Here is a 24,862-nt window from a genome sequence, read left to right on the forward strand (position 1 = left end):
AAAGGACAGAACCTGGCCAAAACAGTGCTGCTTGGTGAGGAAGTAGGTGTCTATTTTGTTTTTTTCATAGTTTCTTAAGCCTTTTAGCTGAAGAATATGTTTTTCAATATAAGTTTTTCAATCTATAATTTTTGCTGATATTTGCACAGTCTATACTATTTTTTTACTGGAAATTTACACCTTAACAACTTTATTAACAGCTATGAATCTGACCGATTTTCATGATTCTTCCCTGTTGAAGTTAGATATAGGAGGCCCATTTGTAGAAGATGTAGTTGATGACCAAACAGAGGATTACATTGTAGTACAAATCAGCCAGTCTGAAGATGCTGGATCAAGGAGGAGACATCAGCAGCAGGTGATGGTCTTTAAATTTTTGAGATGTTTTTATCACTTGTATTTCCATTATCATTGTGCAGATTAACTCGTTGTGCTTTTCCCTGCTGTGAGGTGTGTCACTGTCAGCATTAAAAAACTTGTTCTAATGAGTAAAGTTACACATTGTCTGTGTAAGACTTCCTTTAGCTTCCTATATTAAAATTTTGTAAAATTTACGCCCCTTCCTGACACTTAGCATGGAAGTTCTTGTGTTTAAAATTGGCAATGTTTCAAAAGTTGCCTTAGAAAGAGCAGTAAGTGCAAAGTGCCTTTTTACGCTCACTAAAATACATTTTCACTTTTTATTGCAAATTCTTTTCTTAAATGTGTCACATTTATTTGCTTAATTTCTCTTAAGGCTTTCTCATTGTTGATGTTTTCTAACAAGTTCCTGCTCCTCTCTTCCAGATAACTCGGCAAAGGAGGATCTTTTACAGCCTGTCATTGTTTATCACTGAAAAATAAAAATAATCTTCATCATTTAATAAATAGCATTGACACACAAACAACTGCCTGCCATTCTGCTTACATGACGGGATGGCCTGCCTCTATCGGTGACAGCACAGCTGAACAATGCCATGAATATTCCTGCTTTCACACTATCTCATAGTCTACAGCAAAAGATTATTCCCACTACCTCAACATGGCAAACAATACTATAATGGCAATTACCCTTTAAATCACAAAACCCCACACTGAGGAGGCTGCTGTGACCTGTGCTGTCAGCAGCAATCCCCAAGCAGCCTTCATGCTGCTGTGGGGCAGCCAGTGTAGAGCTGGCTGCAGCAGCTCACCTCTGCTGACATGTCAGTGGAGGTCCTAACATGACTGAAGGAGTAGGTACCCAAGTTAACCTTCCCTGCTCGTCAGACACTTCTCCGTGTCAGATGTCCCATGCTAGCTGATTAAACTGTCTTTTATTGCACTTTGTAGCATACAGGGTCAGGACAGGCATAGTATTTAGGTCCTTGCATGAATATCAGTGTGTAGTAATGAACAAAGTGTTTATTTTCTGAAGATATTTTTATTTTATTTTTTTCTGGAAGATCAGCAAACAGTAATTTTGTTTATTGAAATTCTACCATGTCTGGCAGTATGACATTGCTCCTGGGCCTTTCATTGTCTCTACCTTATGTATGTTAGCTTTCTTCCCAGGCAGTTTTTGGGAGTGAACCACATTGTTGTCTCTGAGTCTTAGATGCTCCTTGTAGTCAATACAGAGTGTGATTTGGCATCCTGTCTCTCCTGCACCTCCTGGATGTGTCTCTCACTTCATTGATTGAGTGAGGGAATGAGTTTGCTTCAATCAGGCGGATTAATTTAGGCTGATGTGTGTTACGCCCTGTCCTAAATTCTCCTAAATGGGCAGGAGAGAGAACAAAGAGGAATAAAACCCTACAGCAGACACATATCACTTTCACTGACTTTTAATATTGCCAAATGTTCTTAATCTCTTTCAGGTGGCATACAACTGGTCTCTATCTTTAAGTTCAAGAAGAAATCAGCAAATCATCACAACAAGAACCTTTCAGATACCAAACAGGTTGGCTAAGAGAGACTGAGAAATGACCCATTGAAACAGTAGTTTACTTAGGCCTGACTGTGAAAAAATAGCTAAAGTTTTAAAAATAATCTACCATTGTCTGTTTCAGAGGGGCAGGAAAGGATGACATTTTGTTGCTTTTTAAATGGATTTACAAGGCTGGTTTGTACTTGAGTTGCTTTCTAAACAATGTTATTTAGAGGTGTAGAATGAAAATGTTAAAGTTGCTTGTGATTATAAATGTACAACACATGCACAAATATTTATAGGTACTGAATACAAAATTAGTGTATAAATAAAGCTAATAGTATTTCATTCCAGAAATAAGCTTCTTTTCTTTTCTTTTTTTCTTCCACCAGAGGCACCATCTTCATAAACATTCAAGCTTTCCTACAGGGGCCTGGAAGTGTTCCTCTCTCCATGAAGCATCAATATCTCCATGCAAATATAGAGGCACAAGTAACAATTGCGTCCATCATCTTAGTAGGTGTCTACGTGCTGATCATACTGGAAGTAAGCCAGTTTTGTACTTTGATTTTATTTTTCCCCTACATTGTAAGTGGAGCATAAGGAAGGGTTTCATTGGTGGGTTTTAATATAATTTTAATATATGTATATGAATCCTTGGTGTACTAGCTGTGTTGCTAGTGACATGAATAAGGTACATGTGAGGAAATTGTTCTGAATTGTAACTGATTTTGGCAAGTTATATTAATGTTACAGTGATCTTGTGTATTTCTCTATTAGGATCTCTTAGAGGTTTAGCATTTTAACAGAATTATAATTTGGCTGTGAGAGTGAAAATGAATCTGGGTTATAAAAAGAGTGTAAAACCTCTTTTTAAGTGAATTCTTTTTCAAGATAACCAAAGTTTTTTTTTTACCTTATTCCCTTCTCTAAGGCACCTCAAACTATGAATCTAGTGTACTTTTAAAAGGTTAAACTGAGCACATCTTTTAATGAGTGACATTTAGAAATTCTTTTACTGTATTATTTTATGAGGAAATTGAATATGAGTTAACATGAAGAAATGAAAGGACAGGGAACTTTAAATATATATTGCAACATCTTTCCAAAGCCTTGAGATACCAAACCCAATAAAAATGGACTGCATCAGCACTAAGGATGGAAAACATGTCCGAAACAGCACAAGGCTCCAACTGACTTTTCTGAACTGAAAACACTGATTATTTTAAAACAAGATTGGAGGGAGAATGTTTTTTTTTTTTTTTAATTATTATTATTTTTTAATTCATGTAGCATCCAGTCTGTCAGTGAAGTTGAATCACACCTGATTTACACTAGTATGAAAGAGAGAAGTGAATCAAATTAAGTCTTCAAGGTATTCCATTGCAAATATGTCCCAGCATACTCATTTTATTTCCACATCCCTTGTGTATTTTAACTATCCATCCTGTTAACAGCTGAAATTGTAAGATAGTTGAACACCTCTTAATCAAATATCAATGATGGGTACACACAACATAGAATCATAGAACAGTTAGGGTTGGAAAGGACCTCAAGATCATCTAGTTCCAACCCCCCTGCCATGGGCAGGGACACCTCACACTAAACCAGGGACAACTCACACTAAACCATCTCACCCAAGGCTTCGTCCAACCTGGCCTTGAACACTGCCAGGGATGGAGCATTCACAGCCTCCCTGGGCAACCCATTCCAGTGCCTTACCACCCTAACAGGAAAGAATTTCCTCCTTATATCCAATCTAAACTTCCCCTGTTTAAGTTTTAACCCATTACCCCTTGTTCTATCACTACAGTCCCTAATGGAGAGTCCCTCCCCAGCATCCCTATAGGCCCCCTTCAGATACTGGAAGGCGGAAGGCTTTCATGAGGTCTCCAAGCAGCCTTATCTTCTCCAGGCTGAACAGCCCCAACTTCCTCAGCCTGTCTTCATACGGGAGGTGCTCCAGTCCCCTGATCATCCTCGTGGCCCTCCTCTGGACTTGTTCCAGCAGTTCCATGACCTTTTTATGTTGAGGACACCAGAACTGCACACAATACTCCAGGTGAGGTCTCACGAGAGTAGAGTAGAGGGGCAGGATCACCTCTATGCCTCTATGCACTTTATAGATGAGCAAAGAGATATAATACTGAGTGTGGAGGGGGATTGGACTAGAATTTACTATAAATATATGTAGGCATGCAGCACAGCACCAAAATAATCTTCATACTTATAAATGCAGCTTTTGGTGTTTTTTTTTTTTTTTTTTAAATAGACAAGTATGCAACCCTTTAGAAATTGCAAAAAATCAGGTTTTTAATGTGTGTAAAGGGTGGTTTTGTGCTTCATCCTAGAAAGCTGCTTTGGAACAATTTATGTGTAAAAGGAAATAAAGGCTTGAAACTGAAAAGCAAAGCAAGAAAAGTATATATTTTCCTGTAATTTCTAATGAAAAGCTTTAAAACAGCTCTTTAGCTTATTGTTCCTGTGAAAAATCAAGGAAAAATATCTGTTGTAGGCAGAAAAAAATGTACTTAAATTCAAAGGTATAAATAGATACTCATAGGTAAAATTTTAGAATTTTAAAATGTGAAAAATAGCCTTCTGCATCATGATATTATCTGTTTTCTCCATAACACCTGTAGGAATAACAAGTGCTAGAACCAGGGAAAATTTTAAACTATGAATATATAAGCTTGAAATAACTGTCATAGAATCAAAACTTGACTGCTGTTTGGTTTCCTCAGAGAGATCGATGTAAATATTGTTAGACTATGTAATAGTAGCTTACCTTATATTCAGTGTTTATAACTTTAGTGCCTGAAGTCCTGCTTTCTCAACACATTGCTCTCTCTATTCCATTAGCAGTTATCACTGTTAGAGAAATCAATTGGTGTTGCTGTAGGAGAGATCTCTCATGGGTTTTCATTCAGTGTTGCTGCTCTCCATCTTTTACCAGTTTTTATCATTTTCCTGTGTTTTATGCATTATTATTGGCAATACGGGTTCAACCTCAGACAGTGTTGACACACTAAACAAGGTTTAGAGCTATATTTTCACGTATTTTCTTACATTAATGAAGAAAGAAGCAGCACTTTATCTGTTATGACTCACAAAAGCCACTTGAAAGTGTGCCTCTTGCTCCTCCTGCACAGTACTTTTCTCAGAACGTGAATTGTAGATCTTGTGCCCGCAACCTCCTCAACCCCACTGTCCTCATCTTTTAATCTTTCCTTCGCCTTCTCCCCTTGCCCTTTGCTACCTTAGTCACCAGGGAGCATGCAGGAGAACAGAATGCAAGGGCTTCTGCCTCCTGCAGTTACAGATGATGGGAAAAGCTGATGGAGTAAGAGGTTCCTGTTGGAAAATGAAGTGCATTTACTGTAAACTGTAATTTTCTCAAAACTTTCACCACTGTAAAGACACAGAGTAAATTCTGCTTTGAGGCAGCTCTTTGCTTCTATGTTGGCTTCAAATCCTCAGGAGGTCAATGAATATCATGGGCTAGTCCTTGTCAGTGGATAATTCTTACTGTCTCAGGGTATGCTGTTCTTCATAAAACACAGCAGTTAATTTCTTCAGATATTTATTTTAAGTGTTCTTTCTTTTGAAATTAATTGCATGTTATGTATTCCTGAAATGCAAATGTTTCTGGTAAAAGAAGATGCCTTTTTCCCTCTTTAATTTCTAACGATTTTTTTTTAAATTTACTACAAATATGAGTATTTTCTTCAATCCAAGTTTGTCCCTTGAAATTTTGATATATTGCTTTTAACTTTCTTTAAGTAGACATCTCTTAGTTACATTTTCTGTTTGAAATCTGTGGGTTTTTTTTTTTTCTTTTTTTCCCCATGTAATCATCCTTTCCTTCAGTAACTAGACATTCATCCCATTGAAATTAATTTTGTTTAAATAAGTTGCCTCTTTGCATTTCAGTCTTCTCTCCCCTGCCCTTCTCTCAGAGGAGAAAGAAGGAAAAACATCTGCTTCTTTTGGTATTTTTTAATTAATCTAAACTCTGCTATTTTATAGACTTGTTCAAAACAAATACTTGATTTTGTTCTTGGAAGCCTACAGCACAGGAAATTAATCCAAGTGTATGTTTAAAAGCAACAAAAAAAGTGTGCCAGGTTTACCTTTGTGTTGATCTCAGCTTTTGCCATTTGACCCTTCAGGTTTACTGATAAACATAGTTAAGATTTGATATAAGCATGCTTTCACTTTGGTCTACAGGGACATGTGGAGTAAAGTGCTGATGTACAGAGTTCTACGCTAATGTTGCTGTACTAAATTACTTCACAATGTATTTCAAGATAGGCTTTTTCTAGTTTTGATCCTCAAAATGCATAGCCTCTTTTGATTAAGAACTTGAAAAAAAAAATCTTAGAAAATTTCATTTTTACATTTTTATGCTCCAAACATCTTTATTCTTTGAGCTAAGAATGCACTTTGTCTTTTGCCTTCTTTTTTTTCCATTCTTTTTCCAGCAAAGCCTTTTTCTATGTTTATAGCTAAAGAGGCTCTTTTATACTCCATTCACTCAGATTCAGTAAGAAGTGGTGTATGATTTCTGGTGGTACAACATAGACAAGTAAAAAGTAGAATGGGTAAAATCTCATTGTTTCTTCTTTTCAATACTGTAAGATAGCTTTGATTTTCTTCTTTTGCCCGTATTTGTATACACAGAGAATAGGATAATATGCTGGTTACTCTGTTAATATTAAGAAGTTTTATTGGTAATTGGAAAAGTTTCTTGAGTTGACAAAGCTCTTACTTGTAATTCTTAACTGCATATTTGCAGCTATGTTGGAGCTACATTAATTAAAAGTATGTAAGGAGGAATGTTAAAAATTTATTATTAAAGGACTGAGCTCATTAATTTGAATGATTATTGTGTGCTCTTGTCCCATATTTTCCTTTAATAATATATTTATATTGTGTTGTGGTTTAAAATGCAGCATTAACTGTTTATGATGCTTAAATGAGCTAGCAGAAACAAATAAGAAGGTAACGACCTTTTTAAGGCTATTTTATAAAACATTTTATTTAGTTGTGAGAAAAGACAGAATAACATTCATTTCATTAAATTAAGAAAAAATAAAAAAGAAGAAGCTATACTTGTAGCACAGCAAATGGCAGAAAAGTGACACCAGCAAGTATCCTAAATTCTGTAAGAGCCTCCAGGGGGCTTGTTTAATCACAGGAGCTATCACTCAGTTTCATATCTTGTCTGGTAGGTAGGCCTATGAATGATCTTGCCAGGATATTTCAAAAGGCGTTTTAATGATCTGACATCTTGAATAACATTTACATGTCTGTATTTCTCCTTAAAACAGAAATACTTGAAAGTGCAAGGTCTGGCTTTAAAAGTTCCAGCTTTTTACTAGCATGAATTATTAGCCTATAATAATAATTTTTATTACTTTAATGGAAATAGAGTGTTGGTTTCTCTTCATATTACTTTTCTATTATTAACTAGTTTAAATTATGAATAAACATCTCCTAAGCTTAATGTCTTTAACTCAAAGCGGAGTGATTTTTAATAGCATCTAACCAGCAGAAATTAGCTGCAGACAGCAAAATTTTAATGTGGTTCAGTCTGCCCATTTTTCTACTATTGTGGGCTGGTTGAACCAATGTTGCCTTGCAGGAAGCATTTTTACAAATGAAATAAGGTGTTTGTTTTTACTGCTGTCTGTGTTCACAAAGTCCAGTTTTTGCTTATTTCCAGTAATAAGGCTGTTTATCTGTACATGGAACGTTGTGCTTCGGAGAGGGAATAGGAAGAAGGAGAGATATTCACTGTTACACAAAATGTAATACTAAGTGATGGCAGTAGGCTAATCTTAAGGGAGAATTTTTCCAATGAGGAGTCACAGGAACTAATGATGTGCTTACTCAACATGGTTTGTCACTTCCCATCCATTCTCCTATTGATCTGTCTTTAAATATAGACAGAGTGTGGATTAGAGTGTTCCCTCCAGCACATATATCCTACGAAGAGATTGGTTGCAAAGGGACAGAAGAAAATCCATGGCGTTTATTGGAAAAGATGGTAAAAAAGAAAACTGTAGCTCCTGCTCTCCCTGAATTTTGTGGTGGATATAATATTCCTGCTGCTGTTGCTTTCATTTCTGCTAGGGTGGAAAAAATGTGAAGAGGAATTAAAACACTGCTGCAGGAGTCAACAGAAAATCAGGGTAGGATTATCAGAACAAAACCATCTATCCTCATCGGTGAAGAATCTGAGCCATACCTCACTGGGCAAAAATAAAAGTTTGCCCTCAGTTGCCCCCCCTGTCTGGGGATGGGAGGGAGCAAAACTGCGTAAGATTGGGGCAGAGAGGGAAAGCCAGGTCCCCTGGGTGTGCTGGCCAGCTTCCAGCAGGGCAAGGATGCTCTCCTGCACACTTTTCCTTTCTTGAGAGACTACTGTCCTGACCTGGGAAGAGATATTGTCTTGGATATCTGCAGTGTTTTACAGTGAGGTAGAAATGAAGTCAAAAGGTAGGGCCTGGAGAGTGAACTTCCTAGTCCAAACCAGAAATCAGAAGTGTTGTCACTCTGGGCATTGCATGGAACCTGAATCCTGTGTAGTGAAACCTAAATCATAAAATCCAGTAGAAAAATTTAGCTTGAATTAAAATCTAGCTCCCTCTGAATCAAGTTAGCATCATCCTTCCAGAGCAATATGGGATTATGTGTCTGCTATAAGTGTAAAGTACCATCACCATTCAAAAGTATACTGTAATTTTTTTCCCCTACCCAGCTTAAAATGTGCAAAGTAATGAGAGAAGACTTAGAATCATAGAATTGTAGAAGAGTTGAGGTTGGAAAGGACCTTAAGATCATCAAATTCCAACCCCCTTGCCATGGGCAGAGACACCTTAAACCAAACCGTGTCACCTAAGGCTCTGTCCAGCCCTGCCTTGAACACCACCAGGGATGGAGCATTCACAGCTTCCCTGGGTAACCTATTCGAGTGCCTCACCACCCTAACAGGAAAGAACTTCCTCCTTATATCCAATCTAAACTTCCCCTGTTTAAGTTTTAACCTGTCACCTGTTGTCCTATCATTACAATCCCTAATGAAGAGTCCCTCCCCAGCATCCCTATAGGCCCCCTTCAGATACTGGAAGGCTGCTATGAGGTCTCCACGCAGCCTTCTCTTCTCCAGGCTGAACAGCCCCAACTTCCTCAGCCTGTCTTCATACAGGAGGTGCTCCAGTCCCCTGATCATCCTCGTGGCCCTCCTCTGGACTTGTTCCAGCAGTTCCATGTCCTTTTTATGTTGAGGACACCAGAACTGCACACAATACTCCAGGTGAGGTCTCACGAGAGTAGAGTAGAGGGGCAGGATCACCTCCTTTGACCTGCTGGTCACACTCCTTTTGATGCAGCCCAGGATACGGTTGGCTTTCTGGGCTGCGAGCGCACACTGAAGCCAGCTCATGTTCATTTTCTCATCGACCAGCACCCCCAAGTCCTTCTCATCAGGGCTGTTTGCATGCGGCCATCCAGCCAGTTCCTTATCCACTGAGTGGTCCATCCTTCAAATTGTTGTCTCTCTAATTTAGAGACAAGGATGTCATGCAGGACAGTGTCGAACACTTTGTACAAGTCCAGTAGATGACATCAACTGCTCTACCCCTGTCCATCAGTTCTGTAGTGCCATCACAGAAGGCCACCAAATTGGTCAGGCAGGATTTCCCCTTAGTGAAGCCATGCTGGCTGTCACCAAGCACCTTGTTGTTTTTCATGTGCCTTAGCATGCCATCCAGGAGAATGTGCTCCAAGATTTTGCGAGGCAGGTAGGTGAGACTGACTGGTCTTTAGTTCCCTGGGTCTTCCATTTTCCCCTTCTTGAAAATGGGGGTTATATTTCCCTTTTTCCAGTCGTCGGGAACTGCACCTGACTGCCATGATTTTTCAGATATGATGGCCAGTGGCTTAGCAACTTCATTTGCCAGCTCCTTCAGGACTTGCGGATGGATTTCATCAGCTCCATGGACTTGTGCACATTCAGGTCTTGCAGTCTCCACGAATATTACTTTTAATACATAAACTAAAGGTGTGTATTTGGAATGGTATCAAGGTATGCAGAGCAGGATCAGGCAGCAAAACCTGCTGAGATAGGTGTTGGAGGACTGGATTGAACAAGCTCATCCAGACATGGGGTGGAGCCATCTGTCCCATCCCCCAGAGTGAAATACACACCCGAGAAGCTCTCCCAGAAAGAGCAGCCTGTGACTGAGCTAGTAACTAAGCTGTCTGGACTATCAAGGATTATGATCATTCCCTGCCTTTCTCTTATTTAGGAGAAGGGTGTGACCTCTGTGCATTTTGAGAGACTCAAAATGACTTCAAAGCAGCTGTGCAGGAGCTCTTTTGCAACATTGCAAGTTGCTGCTTACGATGAGCATTGGATCAGTACACCTGGGGTGCCTGGATTTCTACTGCTTGGATAGAGCCACTGCCACCAACAAGATGGCTCCAACAGATAAAGCCAATACCAGTTAGATAAGCTATAGTCACTTTAATTGCTGTAACTGTAGCAAAAGGGGCGTAAAAGAAGCAGTGTGCTTTAAGACAAGTACAGGATAAGTTTAAATTCAAACAAAAATACTGTATAACAGCAAGCACAATCCCCAACTGGTTCCCAGCTTAATATCTTGTAACAATGGTTTTGTATTATTAATTTAATATAAATATTGATTTTACACTGACTGTTGCCTAATTGATAGATCTATCTTCCTAGAAGTCTGGCTCTGCTCTGATTATGTTTGCTTTAAGGAAAAATACCTTCTTTTTGGGTGCTATGGTACTTCTGTAGTATGTAAATTGGCCTTAATTAAGAAATTACTAGAAAAAAGTTGCCACTGGATGGTGCTGCTTGCTATTCTAAGGAATTGATAGGATTGTCTAGTTTAAAAGATATTGTCACCCAGGCTTCACTTTGTGCAGAATGCAATTTTTTAAATAATAGGGGTCATATTTTCAGCAGTAAGTGTAAAAACTAATTTCCAAATGTCCATTTTCTGTTGCCTTTTAAAACTAATTTTGAACTGCATTTTGTTCAATTTTTGAAAGACCGTCAAGCACATATGTGTTGCCCTCCCTTGCATACTGCGTATGTTGTCGTGGGTTGTTTCTTTTCCTTTCTTTTTTGAGACAGGCAATAGAACATTAAATTAGCTTAATTCAGTGCTGCTTTCAGCTTCTACCCTGCCTATGGCAACCAAAGGGCCATGAAGTCTTAAAATTTTAACAAGGTGTTAGAACGCACATACACTTCTAATGCACACAAACAGGGATGAGAACCACTCAGCTTCTTTTTGGGCCTCAAGTGGTGTCTTCCTTCAGCAAGAGCAAGGGCAAAAGTAAATAAAAAAACATGAGGGAGCGTAGGTGGCAGTCATGGAGCAAGATGTGAGAAGAAAGGCAGAGAAGAAAACTGGAGTGAGAAAAAGAGACATCAGTGATTAAAGACTCCCCAGAGGAACTACTGGCTAGAGCAGAAAGCTTCCTATAAAGGTGATGTGAGTGCTGCAGTTTGACGTACTTTTGTTCATAGTGCATAGCTACAATTCTGAATGGTCATATTACCCTAATATCGGAAGAGGACTGACAAAGATTCACACAGGGGAAGTAAAATAGGTTTGCTTTTTGAGATTTGCTCCATGTAATTTCTTTATGAGAAATTCACAGACTCATTAGTCTTGAGGATGCTGAGATAACTGGGGAAATACAGTTGGTGACATCTTCGGTTTCAGAAGACATTCCAAAACTGCGAAGATAGCCTTGCAGCCCCCCCACATTGTGCTTTTAGGGCACAAAACTGAGTGTACATCGAGAATGATATCAAGGCATGTAGAATGGATGGAGACAGCAAAGTCTGCTGAAATAGGTGCTGGAGGACAGGACTGATCCTTGCAAGAAGGTTTTGCAAGACTGAAAGCTTGTTGCCTGGCCAGCCTATTGATAGACCAAGGCTTGGGACATGTCAGCCCACAGTAGCGGTCTGGTTTATCCTCTTCAAGGTAACAACATCTGTCCTTTTTTTAATAGCTCATGACCAGATCTCTCTACTTTAGTCACACAGCAAATATTTCTTGTAGATAAAACATTACAGAAGTGAGGTGCCTTGGCTTATAAAAATGATCACCATCCTGTCTTTCCACAGGACTCGACTTTCTATTAATCTGACCTAACTCAAGACCCTGATTTACAGAACATCAGCTCATTCATCTCTGTATGCCTCTGTCCAATTTCACATAATGTTAACCCCACCGAATTCGTAGCAAATATAAAGACTCCCTTTTAAGATTTGACTCTGAGGGGCTCTGCAACTATCAGATGTTACTGGATATTCCCCTTCTAGTGTTTCCTGGAGGTGTATAAAAATAATTTTCTTACATCAGAGCCATCCCAACAGGCAGAGGCCAGAAAACATCCAACAGTGGCTATAATGATAGAGATATGACAGACTCTTATTTTTTTTTTGTATGAATCTGAGAGAAATATTTACCAAGCATGATGCTATATACCTTTTTATTCCCACTTGTTATTATCAATATTCTGTGGTGGGAAGTTATTTCAAAACCAGACTCTGTTTAGAAGTCTAGCAGTCATTTCAACCTTCATTATATATGAATAATCCCTCTTCTTGATCTTCTGATCTGTACAAATGCTATTTCCCTCCTTACTTCCTGGATCCACACTTCTTTCTCCACCTTTGCTTTTCCCAAGTTTCCAAGGCATGAAAATATAAGGGTTACAATAGTTTTGTTCATCCCATTAAGTAAGGATATGTTTATCCTTGCATCCTTCTAGGGCTACTTTGAACCAGTTAATTCAATATTCCATATCAGCATTAATCTTTAGCCCATCCAATTTTCTCTACAAGCAGCAAGCGCTGGTATCACCGAGTAAAAAAGCTCACAGACAATGAAAAGATTGCAAATTGCGCACATTATTCATTCAAATCCTTTGACAGCGCTATGGAGTAACAAATAGTTTTGCAAAATCTAGAAACAGCTCATAGATTTTCTATATAGAATAGGGGAATGAATTAACAAATAATTTATTCACAGAAAATAATTTGATCTCCTTAAGTCACTCTCTCTCCCTCTCCTTCTATGCAGTTGTGTTTTACATATAGAGAAAATTGTTATCAGCTGGTGAAACTTTCTGGCTTACTGTAGTTACTTAATATTGAATTTCAGGGCTATTCTTCCTAGACAAAACTCCCCAAATATCCCTACTTCGTATTTCTTAAACTGCTCAATCAACATACCATAGGAAAAACAGTGAACTAATACAGGCGTTGCACAACTTGCCTTGGATACCATATAGTATTACTTTTAATCACCTTCTGTTTAAAGATAATCATCTTGTGTAATGCCATCTTATATTTTGAAACATTGCATTATAAAGTGGCAAACTGCTGCCTTCTATGCCTTTTCCTAAAGCAGGGTTGTTTACAACATGACTTTCTCCACTGACATTGGATTTGAGCAGGTGATTTGGCATGCTATCTGAATGAAAACAAACATTATAGCAGAATGTCATAGGTGGGTGCTGCTTTCTTACCTTGGAGTTGTATAGATGTTTGTTAGGGGTTACACAGTTTGCTATAGAATCTGATGTTGATATTAAAAAAAACCCAGACAAGTCTTTTAGAGCTAGGAATTTGTCTGTAAAAATCACTTACTGATGTATAAGGGAACATTCTGGGTTTTTTGTTTTAGGTTCTTTTCTTGTTTCCTCTCCCCACCCCTCCCCTCCTTTACAGGGATCAGCCATTTATGGTGCAATTAAGAAGAATGCACGTTAGTACTAAAATATGCAGATAATGTTTCCAAGTCCAGACACCTCTCCAGTCTGTGCTCTTCAGTGATCTTGGGCATATATTTCATGCATATGGTAGTACCATTATACTGACCCAACATTGAATCCTTGTAAAAATGAGTAAGCTGTTGATCCAGGGTTGGTTGTTTTTTTTTCAAGCAAGGCATACTTATGTACCGTGATGCAGTTTTGATATATTTTTACTTATAAAAAGGATATTAATAATAAGATTTTGTAAGAAATTTGACATAGTGCGAAGTCATATTTTATGATTTGTGTGTCTGCATGTATAGAATACACAGAGATAGTGTCCTAATCTGTAGACAAAGATAGAAATAGATGTTCTTGCTGTTACTGATTTTTGTAATGCTTGTAATCACTTTGGGATACACATAATCTTTCAGCAGCTGTACCCTACATGGCTGCCTCAAGAAGTGATTTAGTCCACCCCTGAGTACTTCATCAGTGTAAGTCATACTTTCTAAACTATGTCAAGCAGTTCCCTTTTGCTTCATTAAAATTCTCACAGAATTTACTTGCTACTGCTTAACTAAGTAATTCTAAGGCAATTAATTTTCCATTATCATTCATTTTTGCACTAGCCGTTGAGACACATCCACTGTAAGGAGTTCCCATGTGCTGGGAAGAGTACCTCACAGCTGAAGAAGCTGCAGTACTGTTTCTGCAGAGCTCGTGTAGGGAGCAACCCAGGGGGAGGAGGTAAAGCATTAGCTGCCATCACCAGCTGAAGGGAACGTATGTTGCTGTACTTGCACTAATTAGTACTGGTTAATGGTCTGTTTAATACAGGTGAGCATGAAGAAAATCAAGTAAACATGTTTGGCTCCACTGACCTTCATTTTCTGATACTCTGATCTCATCTATACCTGACTATGTCCTTTATTTCTAGTCTATGAGTTTATATTCTGCCCACATTGTGCAATTTGCTAGCAGTAAAGCAAATTTTTATGAACTAAGAAGTTGATGCCATTCAGCTTTCAACTCTGCCCTGCAGCAGATCCACTTCAAAGTACTGCAAGGCTCTTTTTTGGCCCTTGTTGTTTCCTAACATAACCTGAAATTTTCAGTTTTGTTGCTTGACACAGTTGGGAAAAATTAGCTAAATTAGTTAGTTAAATTACCATTGTATTTCTGAAAATATGTATGATGCCAGTTTCAGGCTTTGGGATTTATTTTCCAAACTTTAATTGGATCAAATACATGTAACATGAAAAACTGAAGTTTCATCTGTATCCTGCTAAAACAGCTGGAATGGTCCAAGGCAAAACAAACCACCAGATTTATAAAGTATGTGACAGCAAATGATAACACAATCTCCAAAAAGGGATCTGACTGAGGAAAAACTTTCCAGAGGCAGTCAGACTAATGTTATCTTGATTATCTTCAGAATAACCAAGACTCTATGTCGTTGAAAAAACACCTCTCCTACTGCTAATCCAATAAATCCTCATTAAAACATAAAAAGGAATAGACATAAAACATGTCAGGAAAAAAGCTGTCCTAGAACAAATTTACTCTCCTTCTCTCCCTCCTTGTCCCCTGAGAATAAAGAACTAAACTAGAGACTTTATAAAGTCTAAGAGGGATTTGGCTGTTGATTCTACATAGAAGGTCTTAGACACTTTTGAGGTAGGTGAAAAATACATAAAACCCATATGTGAATATAGGCTTGGGAATGACTGTCTCCTGTTAAAATATAGCAATGCTGTTACTCTATTGAATGAAACTACTTTGTCAGTAAAATAAGTAGTTCAACACAACAGGCTTCACTGGAAAAAAAGTGGGTAAGAAATGAATTGAGGCATTTGAAGATTTACATTAAAGTCACTGACAGTCATATTTCAACTGCCATTTATCACTTATAAATAAGGACTTGTGGAAATAAAACATTTGGCAGGATGTGTCATTTATAAAATATCTTCAGAAGCACATTCTGGAAATATGCATGCCCTGGATGTGAGCTGAGAAATGTGTGCTCTGAAATAGCATACAGGTAACCATTCAATTGCCTTCTAAATAATTTCCTTTTATCTCCTGAAGCACTGTACAAGATAACATGTCTGGAATTTTGAATCTTCTTCATAGTGACGCTGTTGCAGTCTACAAAAGATTTGATGAACTCTGTGCAAACATTCCAAAGCACTTTCAGAGAGATAAATTTAAATCTGGAGAAGGTTTAGGTTGTCTGAGTCCAGATTGCATTACAGCTCTGGAAAAGTATATTTTTAATTCATACCAAGCACAAAAACTTGTGGTGTAAATGATATGGGTTGCTTTCATTTCTCACCTTAAAATTAACTATTAATTAAAAATAGAACTATCATACAGAACCAGCATCCAGTACACTGTGTTTTATCATGCAGTAAGCAATCATAAGACAAACTTTCTATAGATAATTATGAAACAAAATAACTACAAGAATTCTTCTCAATCTTCGCCCATTCTGAGTTGACCCTATAGCATGACCTTATGATATTGCTGTTGCCACACCTCCACTGTTGATGTCTTTGAGAGCGTCTATTGTTGCAGCTTTGGGTGTTTTCATTGCTTCTGTATAATTCTGTAAATATACATTTCCTTTTTGAAATCTCTTCAGCTGTCAGCCTAGTGATATCCTGAATCAGTGAGCTCTATGACAGAGTCATACAATGTGAAGAGTGAAATATGGGCTGCATTATGATCAGCAGCAGTTTGTATTGAGGTAACTGTCCCTTTATAGAAGGCAAACACCATCCCTTGCTGTTTCATTATGTCAGCATTGCTAGGCAATTGTCAGACAAATATAAAGATGCTGTTAATGGTGAAAATGACCCTTCTGTGAAGAAATTATAAAGCTTGTAGTTGGGTTGGGAGGTGGGGAGTTCTATTTTGCAAATTGATAGACTAAAATTTCTGTATCTTCCTTGTACTCTCTTTTGTGTCTAAATGGCCATTGCTTGGGGTGGTTTTTTTTTCATTTGGGAGGTTTTTTGTTTTTTGTTGTGGTTTTTTTGTTTTTTGTTTTTTGTTTGTTTTTTCAAGAAAACTTTCTGGGAAATGAGGCAAGAGACTTTTATAGTAAGTGCATTTTACAGAGTGTACTAAAATTGACTAAATCATTGAAACGTGAGGTTTCACAGTTGTGTGATGGAAGAAATAAGATGAAAATAAGAAGTCACTTTGAGATGTGGCTTTTATAGAATAAAGGCCACAGAGGATGGGAACATGTAAGGAGGTATTCATGTGCGAGAGAGTGGAAACAAAAATGCAGGTAAGAGACAAGTTGCAGAGAGTGTGGAAGATTGGGCAGAAGGGTTGTTTTGAGGTATGCCTGATGGAAAGAATCTTAGTGATGGCTTTTGTCAAAGGAATGAGTACCATGTAGCTGAACAGTGGCCCAGGGAAGAGTTTATTAGTGTTGGTGGATGCATTTTGAAAACAAGAGATGAAATAGAGAGGAAAATGTAGGTACCATAATAAGATCTGCAAGAGATACTGGCTATATCAAAGTCTTTGATGAGTACATGTTGCACCGAGTCTTTTATCGGAATTTGCTCACCTTTGTGATTGAACTAACTTTGAGCCCACCATTTCCTTCTGCTTCCATTCCTAGATTGCACATGAGAACTCAACCTAGTCAGGCTGATGCAGTCAACCCAAACTTGTCATCTTATAGGCAATTTATATTTGAAAGAGAAATGCTATAAATTGGGGTTCAGTGTGACTGTCTTTGCTTACTAGAGAATACAGAAATTTCTCAAGGATGAGAAGGATCAGATGAACACATATTATTTCTCACTTAATCTTTCCAAATGTATTTTAGATTCAAAACTCCACCAGATCTCTCAGCTTTCCTGGGGTTAAATCTCTGTCTTAATTTATTTCTGAGCTTTTTTGTACCTGAGCTTTTGTTTGTGGGTACACTTTGAGATTCATAATGAAATGATACTCATCCTCGTGCCAGGCTTCAAAAGGTTTAAATCAGATCTGTACTATTTTCCAAAATAATAATAATAATAATAATAATGAAATTTTAGTTAATATAGTGCCCTCCAAATGTGTAGTAGAGGGAATTGTGGTTCAAGAAGTGTCACAACTTCTGAGCTGCATTTGCATCTCCATTTGCAAGCTTTTTTAAAATGACTTTGCAAATATGTTTTTTTGGGTTTTTTTGAGTTTGCTTTATAGTGAAAACATTAAAGAGTAATCTATTCATTCCTAAATCTCCCCAAATCTGAGCTTTTACTTATTTACATGTCTTGGAGTTTCTGTAAGTGCGCTTTCTAGGCTTTATGTTACCATATAACTTTTACTTAATAGTTTGCTGGAATGAAGAGTTGTACATTTTACAAGTTTTTTGTAATAGAGCTTTGCACCTGAGTAATCTGTGTTCATTCTTCAGGATATACTTTAGTACATTCTTCTTGAAACATCACCAGGATGAAGGAACTGACAATAAATCAGTTTGAACAGAAATTTTTCTCTATCTTTCTGCAGAAAGTAATGCAAATTTCACCCATAGGTGACAGGAAACTCTTGGAAGCTGAAAGCGCAGTCAGCACAATGTATGCAATTAAGTACACAACAGCGATGGGAGGAAAGCTTATATGAAAATATGTAAAAAAATTAAAGTCAGTCAAATCTTGGTAAAAAAACATGGTGTCTTTCTGAGAACTTCAAAAGAGGTAACATGTGTGGTGATTAGATGAGGAGAAAGCCTTCAGCCCCAGAACAGCTGAGGATTCCCCAGTACCTTACCCTTGAACATGCTTTGCTCTGGTAAGAATGAAAACCTCTGCTCTTATTGGAAAGAACTGTAAGGTATGGTTGCTGCAACCTGTCATCAGCCACAAGAACTATCAAATGCTTCCCAACTTTGCAGAATCAGAAGGGCCGTATGTATGTGTTCACATGAACCCTCTGAAACTGGAAATCAAAGATGAAATAGTGACATATCACAGGCATTTCTATGGGAGCTGGTGGGAGCTGTAAGGTGTGCTATTTACTTTTAGGTCATTAGGACATAAAATCCTTGTTCTGATCTCCTACTTTGTCACTATGAATAGGTTATTCTGCAGTCCATTTTGAAGAAAAACATATGAGAATGGGACAGATTTTTCTTTTGACTCCTACATCCATGATTTCTGTATATATTTTTCTAGTAATTTGGTAAATTGCTTGGTTGTTTACTATTACTGTGAAAAAACTATGTTCAAAGAAAAGAAAGAAAGCCAAATCTTTTCTGTTTTCTTTTCTGTTTTCTTTTCTTTTACAGGCAGGCAGGAAGACCTTTAGAGGTCCACATCCTACTGTTTCTTATCAGCAAAATATTTCTTATGAAATTATCAACTAGTGCAATATTTTTAGACTGCCTTATTTCTTTCTGAGAAATAATTCTTGTCTCTGAATAATATTTAAACCCATTAATAGGAAATGCTGTTCATTAGATACGGTCTTTTGTAGTGTGATTTTCATTAATTACATTCTTACTTTAACTGAGTTATTTTGCACAATCTGTGATCTTCCAGTCATAGTCAATTAAATGACTATAAATGAGCACTTGGAGGAAAAAGCACATTTTCAGGGCATGCTTGCTTTTATACTTTCTCTTTTAGAATTTTAAGTACAATTTATTCATTAGATACACAGACGTGGACAAATGTCCATATAATGTAGTAATTGCTTCAGTGTTAAATGAATGTCTGTATTGTCCTATTTTCAAATGCATTGCTTGTATGCTAGAGTAACATTATAGATATAATGGAAGCATTGTTCAAGGCTGGGTTAGTCTATACACTGATGAAAGCAGCTTTTGAGGAACTGAGGAGGCTGTGGCAAAGGTGTCCAGTAGATTTTATTCTTGCAGTCAAAACACTTTGTAGAGAAAATGCTGATGTAAAGAAACACTTTATGAAGGAAGAAAACTGTGTGAGTGGGCCATAAAGCAAATGGACAGGCTTGACAGATCTGTCCGGACCCAGAACTGGACTTGGAAACTCACAGTCTAGTATGTTTCTGTATGCATAGGATGCATCTGTTCCAGGTCTGAGCTATTTGCTTGGGAATTACTTTATAGACACTGGAGATGAACAAGCATCTATAAAGAATGAGGTGAACAATTCCTGTCTTCTTTCCATGAGCTGTGAAGAGAAGCCAACAGGACTAGGCTTTTTGATCAATAAGTTAGGGAAGGCGAATTGCTTACCTTCTTGGGTCACTCATTGTCAAATATAAGAAACTGGTTTTGAAGTCCCTTCTCTACCCTGAGATCAGAGCTGAGACTTCCTAGCAGGGTTTTGCACAAGCGTGGTTTCTTTTTTTTTTTTTTTTTAATTTCAATAACAACCTACAGCAAGGCAAACTAATCAGCTATTCTCTGGTCAGGTCTTTTTGAATGAGAATGGGGTGGAACGAGTAAAAAAGCTCCAAACAAACCAAGAAAATAATCAACTACATGATTTTTTAAATTATTTTCCCTCCTTTTTAATAGTAAGGAGATGTTTATTAGAGTCTCTGGTCAATTCTTATCCTTTGTTGCAGATTGTCCACAGGACCCTTGCCGCGATGCTTGGCTCTTTGGCAGCTTTAGCTGCCTTAGCTACTGTTGGGGAGGTAAGTTGTCAGACTGTAAGTGTTCGCATTATTTCTGGGTATGTTTTCATAAATTTCCGTGTTTGCCCTGTAATGACTGGGCACATGACAGAGTAGTTTTTCGAGGGAAAGTGATGGTAAGGCAGATATTGGGATGGAAAAACATCTTGAGGAAAACAAGTCAGCCTTGAGTATAGACAAGAAGAGTAGGAAAAAAGTCAGTCGGTGGTATTTTGTTCTGATTTGCAGGAGACTGAGTACAACTGTTTTCATCTTAATGCTGAGTTACTGTAACACTGTTATTTTCAGTAATGTTAGGTTACCAAGCAAGCCTAAATGGAAATACATTGCCTTATACTACCCTAAATAATTACACCTCATGCATACACCTTCCAGTCCTTCCCTGCTCACTCTTTCCCCAAACCTCCCCTCCCCACCCCATTGGCTTACTCTTCGTTGATATTTAATACAACCTTTGATTGATTTTCTTTGTTTTATTTTCTCATAACTGGTCACCACATCGTTGCTATATTCCCCTAATTTCTTTCCAGTTTGTTCACAGGTGAAATGGTATAGTTCTGTTCTCTTACCAGAAAGGAAACTAGGGTGCACTATATAATTCAGCCGTCTTTTATGTCTGCAATGTTACGTAAGGAACAACTAGATAAACCTATAGCCTAATGTAGGCTTTTGATAATGACCCACTTAGGATACCAGCAGTACTTTGAATTAGTAATAATAATAGTAATGGTAATACTAAAGAGTCCTTTTTGTGTACCTTGTAGGAACACATTAATTTCCATCTTAACTTATTTAAATGGTTCATTAATTAAGTGGAGTTTAAAATCCATAGCTAATAAAAAAAATAGGTGTTTTATGGCATTCACTGGTAATTGTATTTTTTGATTGCAGAGGCCAAGTATCGTCAAAGTGGTGGAGTGGATTGACTATGAGACACTGGCACTGCTGTTTGGAATGGTGACTAAAGCATATCTTTTGCTCTGTGTTGAGTTAATCACATTCAATATAGAGATGTTTCCCTCTTAAACATTTTGTTAATTGTATTTTACTGAGACAAGGTATGATGAAAGTCTGGGCCTTGAGGGATTTATCAAAAAGAAGGATGATCAGACTTCTGAAGGAGCCTTTTGAAAATGTTGATCCCTTTCAATTTTTCTTTCAAAATCTGTAAAATTATGTTTAACATACTAAAAACATCCTTGAGGTCTATAAATGGAAAGACCTGTTAAAATGCCAAGTATTATCACTGTCATTTATCTGGTTAATTTTGTTTACTCAAAACCTTCCCCAAGCACAGTCTGGTGGAAAAGTTGTTTTCTTTGTCTTAGTGCTATGTTTGCAGCCACAGAAAAAGCAAACCAGAAATGGACGAAAAATATCTGATCAGATGATAATCACATATTATTTTAAACACTTTGCTCAGAGCTATTTATGGTAAGAAGATTGGTCGAAGTGCTGTTGTACTCATACACAAAATATACAATATAAAGAGACAAAATTACAATTATCTGTTGCCATTCTGAAGTTTATTTATTTCCTGACATTGCTCCCTGCTTCCTGCCTTCCCCACAGAAAAAGAAAGAAAGAAAAAAATCTTTTGGGAGCAAAGATGGAAAGACAGGAATCTTCTCAGAAATGTAGGAAAATGCAAGTAGTTCTTGGAGCTGCTGTCTTCTGCTCTCTGTATAGTGTTACTGCAGAAAGCAGACACTTACTGGCTTTTCTTGGTTAATGACAGAAGGGAGATACATTCAGTACTTAATGTGTGGTGCCTAATTAACTATTACAACTAAAATTCAACCAGACTGCTTATGTTGAGAACTAAATTTCACCGTTGACCAGAGATATCTGGCAGCTGTACTGGATATCCTAATACGAAGGTAATATGCTTCTCATAAGTGTAACAGATAAAAAGGACTTTCATCAGGTTCACAAACTACATTGCTTTGTTTTTGTGTAATAATTCGGTTGAAAGTTATTCTCTTTTCCCTCATAATTTGGTAGATGATTTTGGTGGCGATATTTTCAGAGACTGGCTTCTTTGACTACTGTGCAGTAAAGGTAGGCTTGTTTTTGTACTCTTAAATTACTACTGGATTAATCAAGCTAATACTTAATCAGCTGTGTTGCCAAGCACTATCTTTGAAGAACCTTTCTTTGGGCAATGGCTACTTATTACATTAGAAGTCACAGTGGTCAACTTATAATTTTGAGAAATCTCTTAGGGATGAAAGGAGGCCTTGAAGGCAATTCAGTTTCTACAAGAGAAAGCTAAAGGCCTCCCTATGCTACACAAGCATATGGACAATATAAAGCTGAATTATTCTCCAGGACTGCCCCAGGGCTGCAGTTCCACTGCAACTGCAATCTGTATTAATGCCTGCCAGAGGGGGAGAGGAAATATGGGAGCTATCATTAGCTGTATGATCACGCATGAAAAATGGCCACAGAGTTTTGCACAGTAGCAGAACCAGAGATTACATTAAAAGGGAAATTCTGATGAATTGGTTGTAAAACAAGTATTACACATGGTAAGGGGCTACTTCACCCACTGCAAAGCTTAATTTTCTTGAGAAGGGTGGAAAGAAAGAAAATAAAAATCACAAGGAGGACTGCTTTGGGCATAGAATCCCTAAACAAAACATAGGTGGGCACAACCCCTACCTACATAGATGCCCACACTGTGTAGCCCTGGCCATCCTGCTCTGAGGATGGAGAAGGTGTCCCAGCATGTGGAGGAGATGGGAGGTCTCAACCACATTAGTCCACCTGGGGGTGTAGGCAGAAGATGATGGCTAAGCCCTGCTCCTGCCACAGCCCCCTTCATGCCTGGCATGGTGTTTCTTCAGACTTTTTTCTTCTTGTTCATCATGAAAATATTTGCTTCCTATTTCTTCCATGAAATGTTTTCTTGCTAAACTGATTAATATTGGAAAGGGTTCTGTTTGGAGGTGCATGGAGTACTAACTCTCTGAGCTCACTGTTGCCTCATCTTTGGTGAAGTTATTTTATCTATCATTTTTTAAAAAGCTAAGGTGGAGTGATCTAATCCCTTTGATTTTTTTGTTTTGTTTTGTTTTGTTTGTTTTATTAGGCTTATCGATTCTCTAGAGGCAGGGTGTGGGCCATGATTACATTTCTGTGTCTCATTGCTGCAATTCTTTCTGCATTTTTGGACAACGTTACCACTATGCTGCTCTTTACTCCAGTAACCATAAGGTACTTTATTGTTATGGTTTTGGACTTGGTCTTTTATAGCTAGCAATCAGTAGCAGATGTGTGCAAAATGCCTGTTTGGACTTTTTTTTTTGATCATTTAAATGGAAATCAAAACTTCAAATACTCCTATTGTAGTAGGGTGAAGAGCTAACATTTTCAAACTGATGGGTTGCCTTTTCTCTTTGAGTTCATAGAGAGCACGTATCTGAAGCCTGTTGCTCTGTCTTGGCAGCTAACTATTCTGGTTTGTCTTCATATCTGAACTGCAATAGCATATTGCACCAAATGCTCCCGACTAGAGAATTTCTTCTTTTCTTTCCTGTTAAGCAGAGAGAATTTTTCAATTAAAACTGCCTTGTCCTTTGCTGGCTCATATCTATATATAATTTTAGATATTAATTTATGTTTTAGTGAAGTCATTATCCCTTCTACTACTGGGTGCAAATAAATTAAAAAAATCTCTAGATTTCAACCAGCAGCTTTGTTTTGAAATATGAGACTGAATTTTCTTCCTGCTGGTGATCATGACACTTGTACAGCAGTGGTTAATTCCACAATTTGAGATTCGATATTTGGAACTGTCGTGGTTTAAGCCCAGCCAGTAACTCTGAACCACACAGCCTCTCTCTCACTTTCCCCCCTTTTCTTCCCTCCACTCCCGGATGGATGGGGAGGAGAATTGAAAGAATGTAACTCCCACGGGTTGAGATAAGAACAGTCCAGTAACCAAGGTATAACACAAATCACTACTGCTACCACCAATGATAATAATGATAAGGGAAACAACAAGGGAAAAGAATACAACCTCTCACCACCCACCGACTGATACCCAGCCTGACAGAGCAGTGATATAGCCCTTCCAGGTAACTGCCCCCAGTTTTACATCCTGGGCATGACGTGCTGTGGTATGGAATACCTCTTTGGTCAGTTTGGGTCTGGTGTCCTGTCTCTGCTTCCTCCTGGCTTCCCCTCCTCCCTGGCAGAGCATGAGACCCAGAAAGTCCTTGGTCAGAGTAAACATTACTGAGCAGCAACTAAAAACATCAGTGTTATCAGCGTTGTTCCCAGGCTGAAAGTCAAAACCACAGCACTGCACCAGCTACTTAAAATGAGAAAAAATGACTGCTACTGCTGAACCCAGGACAGGAATTTTTAATAGAAAACTGTGAATTTAATTACTTCAGATTTCTGTAAATTAATATAATGTGATTTGCAACTAGATTTAATCAATATGTGATTATAAATTACTGTTTAACCTGAATTTAATCTGTGTCTGGCCAGGCAAATCTGGTTAAT

General features: G+C 37.9%; 1 protein-coding gene across 2 annotated transcripts in view; it reads left to right on the plus strand.

Moving 5' to 3' along the window:
• OCA2 (OCA2 melanosomal transmembrane protein) overlaps window positions 1-24,862 on the plus strand; it is a 144,250-nt gene that overhangs the window by 13,332 nt on the left and 106,056 nt on the right. The window contains exons 5-11 of one of the 2 annotated variants that reach the window (XM_065675751.1): window positions 201-358; window positions 1,839-1,921; window positions 2,281-2,434; window positions 20,276-20,347; window positions 21,239-21,304; window positions 22,352-22,408; window positions 23,442-23,566. In XM_065675751.1, coding sequence (XP_065531823.1) covers window positions 201-358; window positions 1,839-1,921; window positions 2,281-2,434; window positions 20,276-20,347; window positions 21,239-21,304; window positions 22,352-22,408; window positions 23,442-23,566 — 715 coding nt within the window. The remainder of the gene's footprint in view (window positions 1-200; window positions 359-1,838; window positions 1,922-2,280; window positions 2,435-20,275; window positions 20,348-21,238; window positions 21,305-22,351; window positions 22,409-23,441; window positions 23,567-24,862) is intronic. The other variant, XM_065675750.1, reaches the window with a different exon arrangement.

This window comes from Lathamus discolor, chromosome 4 (genome assembly GCF_037157495.1).
Source record: "Lathamus discolor isolate bLatDis1 chromosome 4, bLatDis1.hap1, whole genome shotgun sequence".
Lineage (NCBI taxonomy): Eukaryota > Metazoa > Chordata > Aves > Psittaciformes > Psittacidae > Lathamus > Lathamus discolor.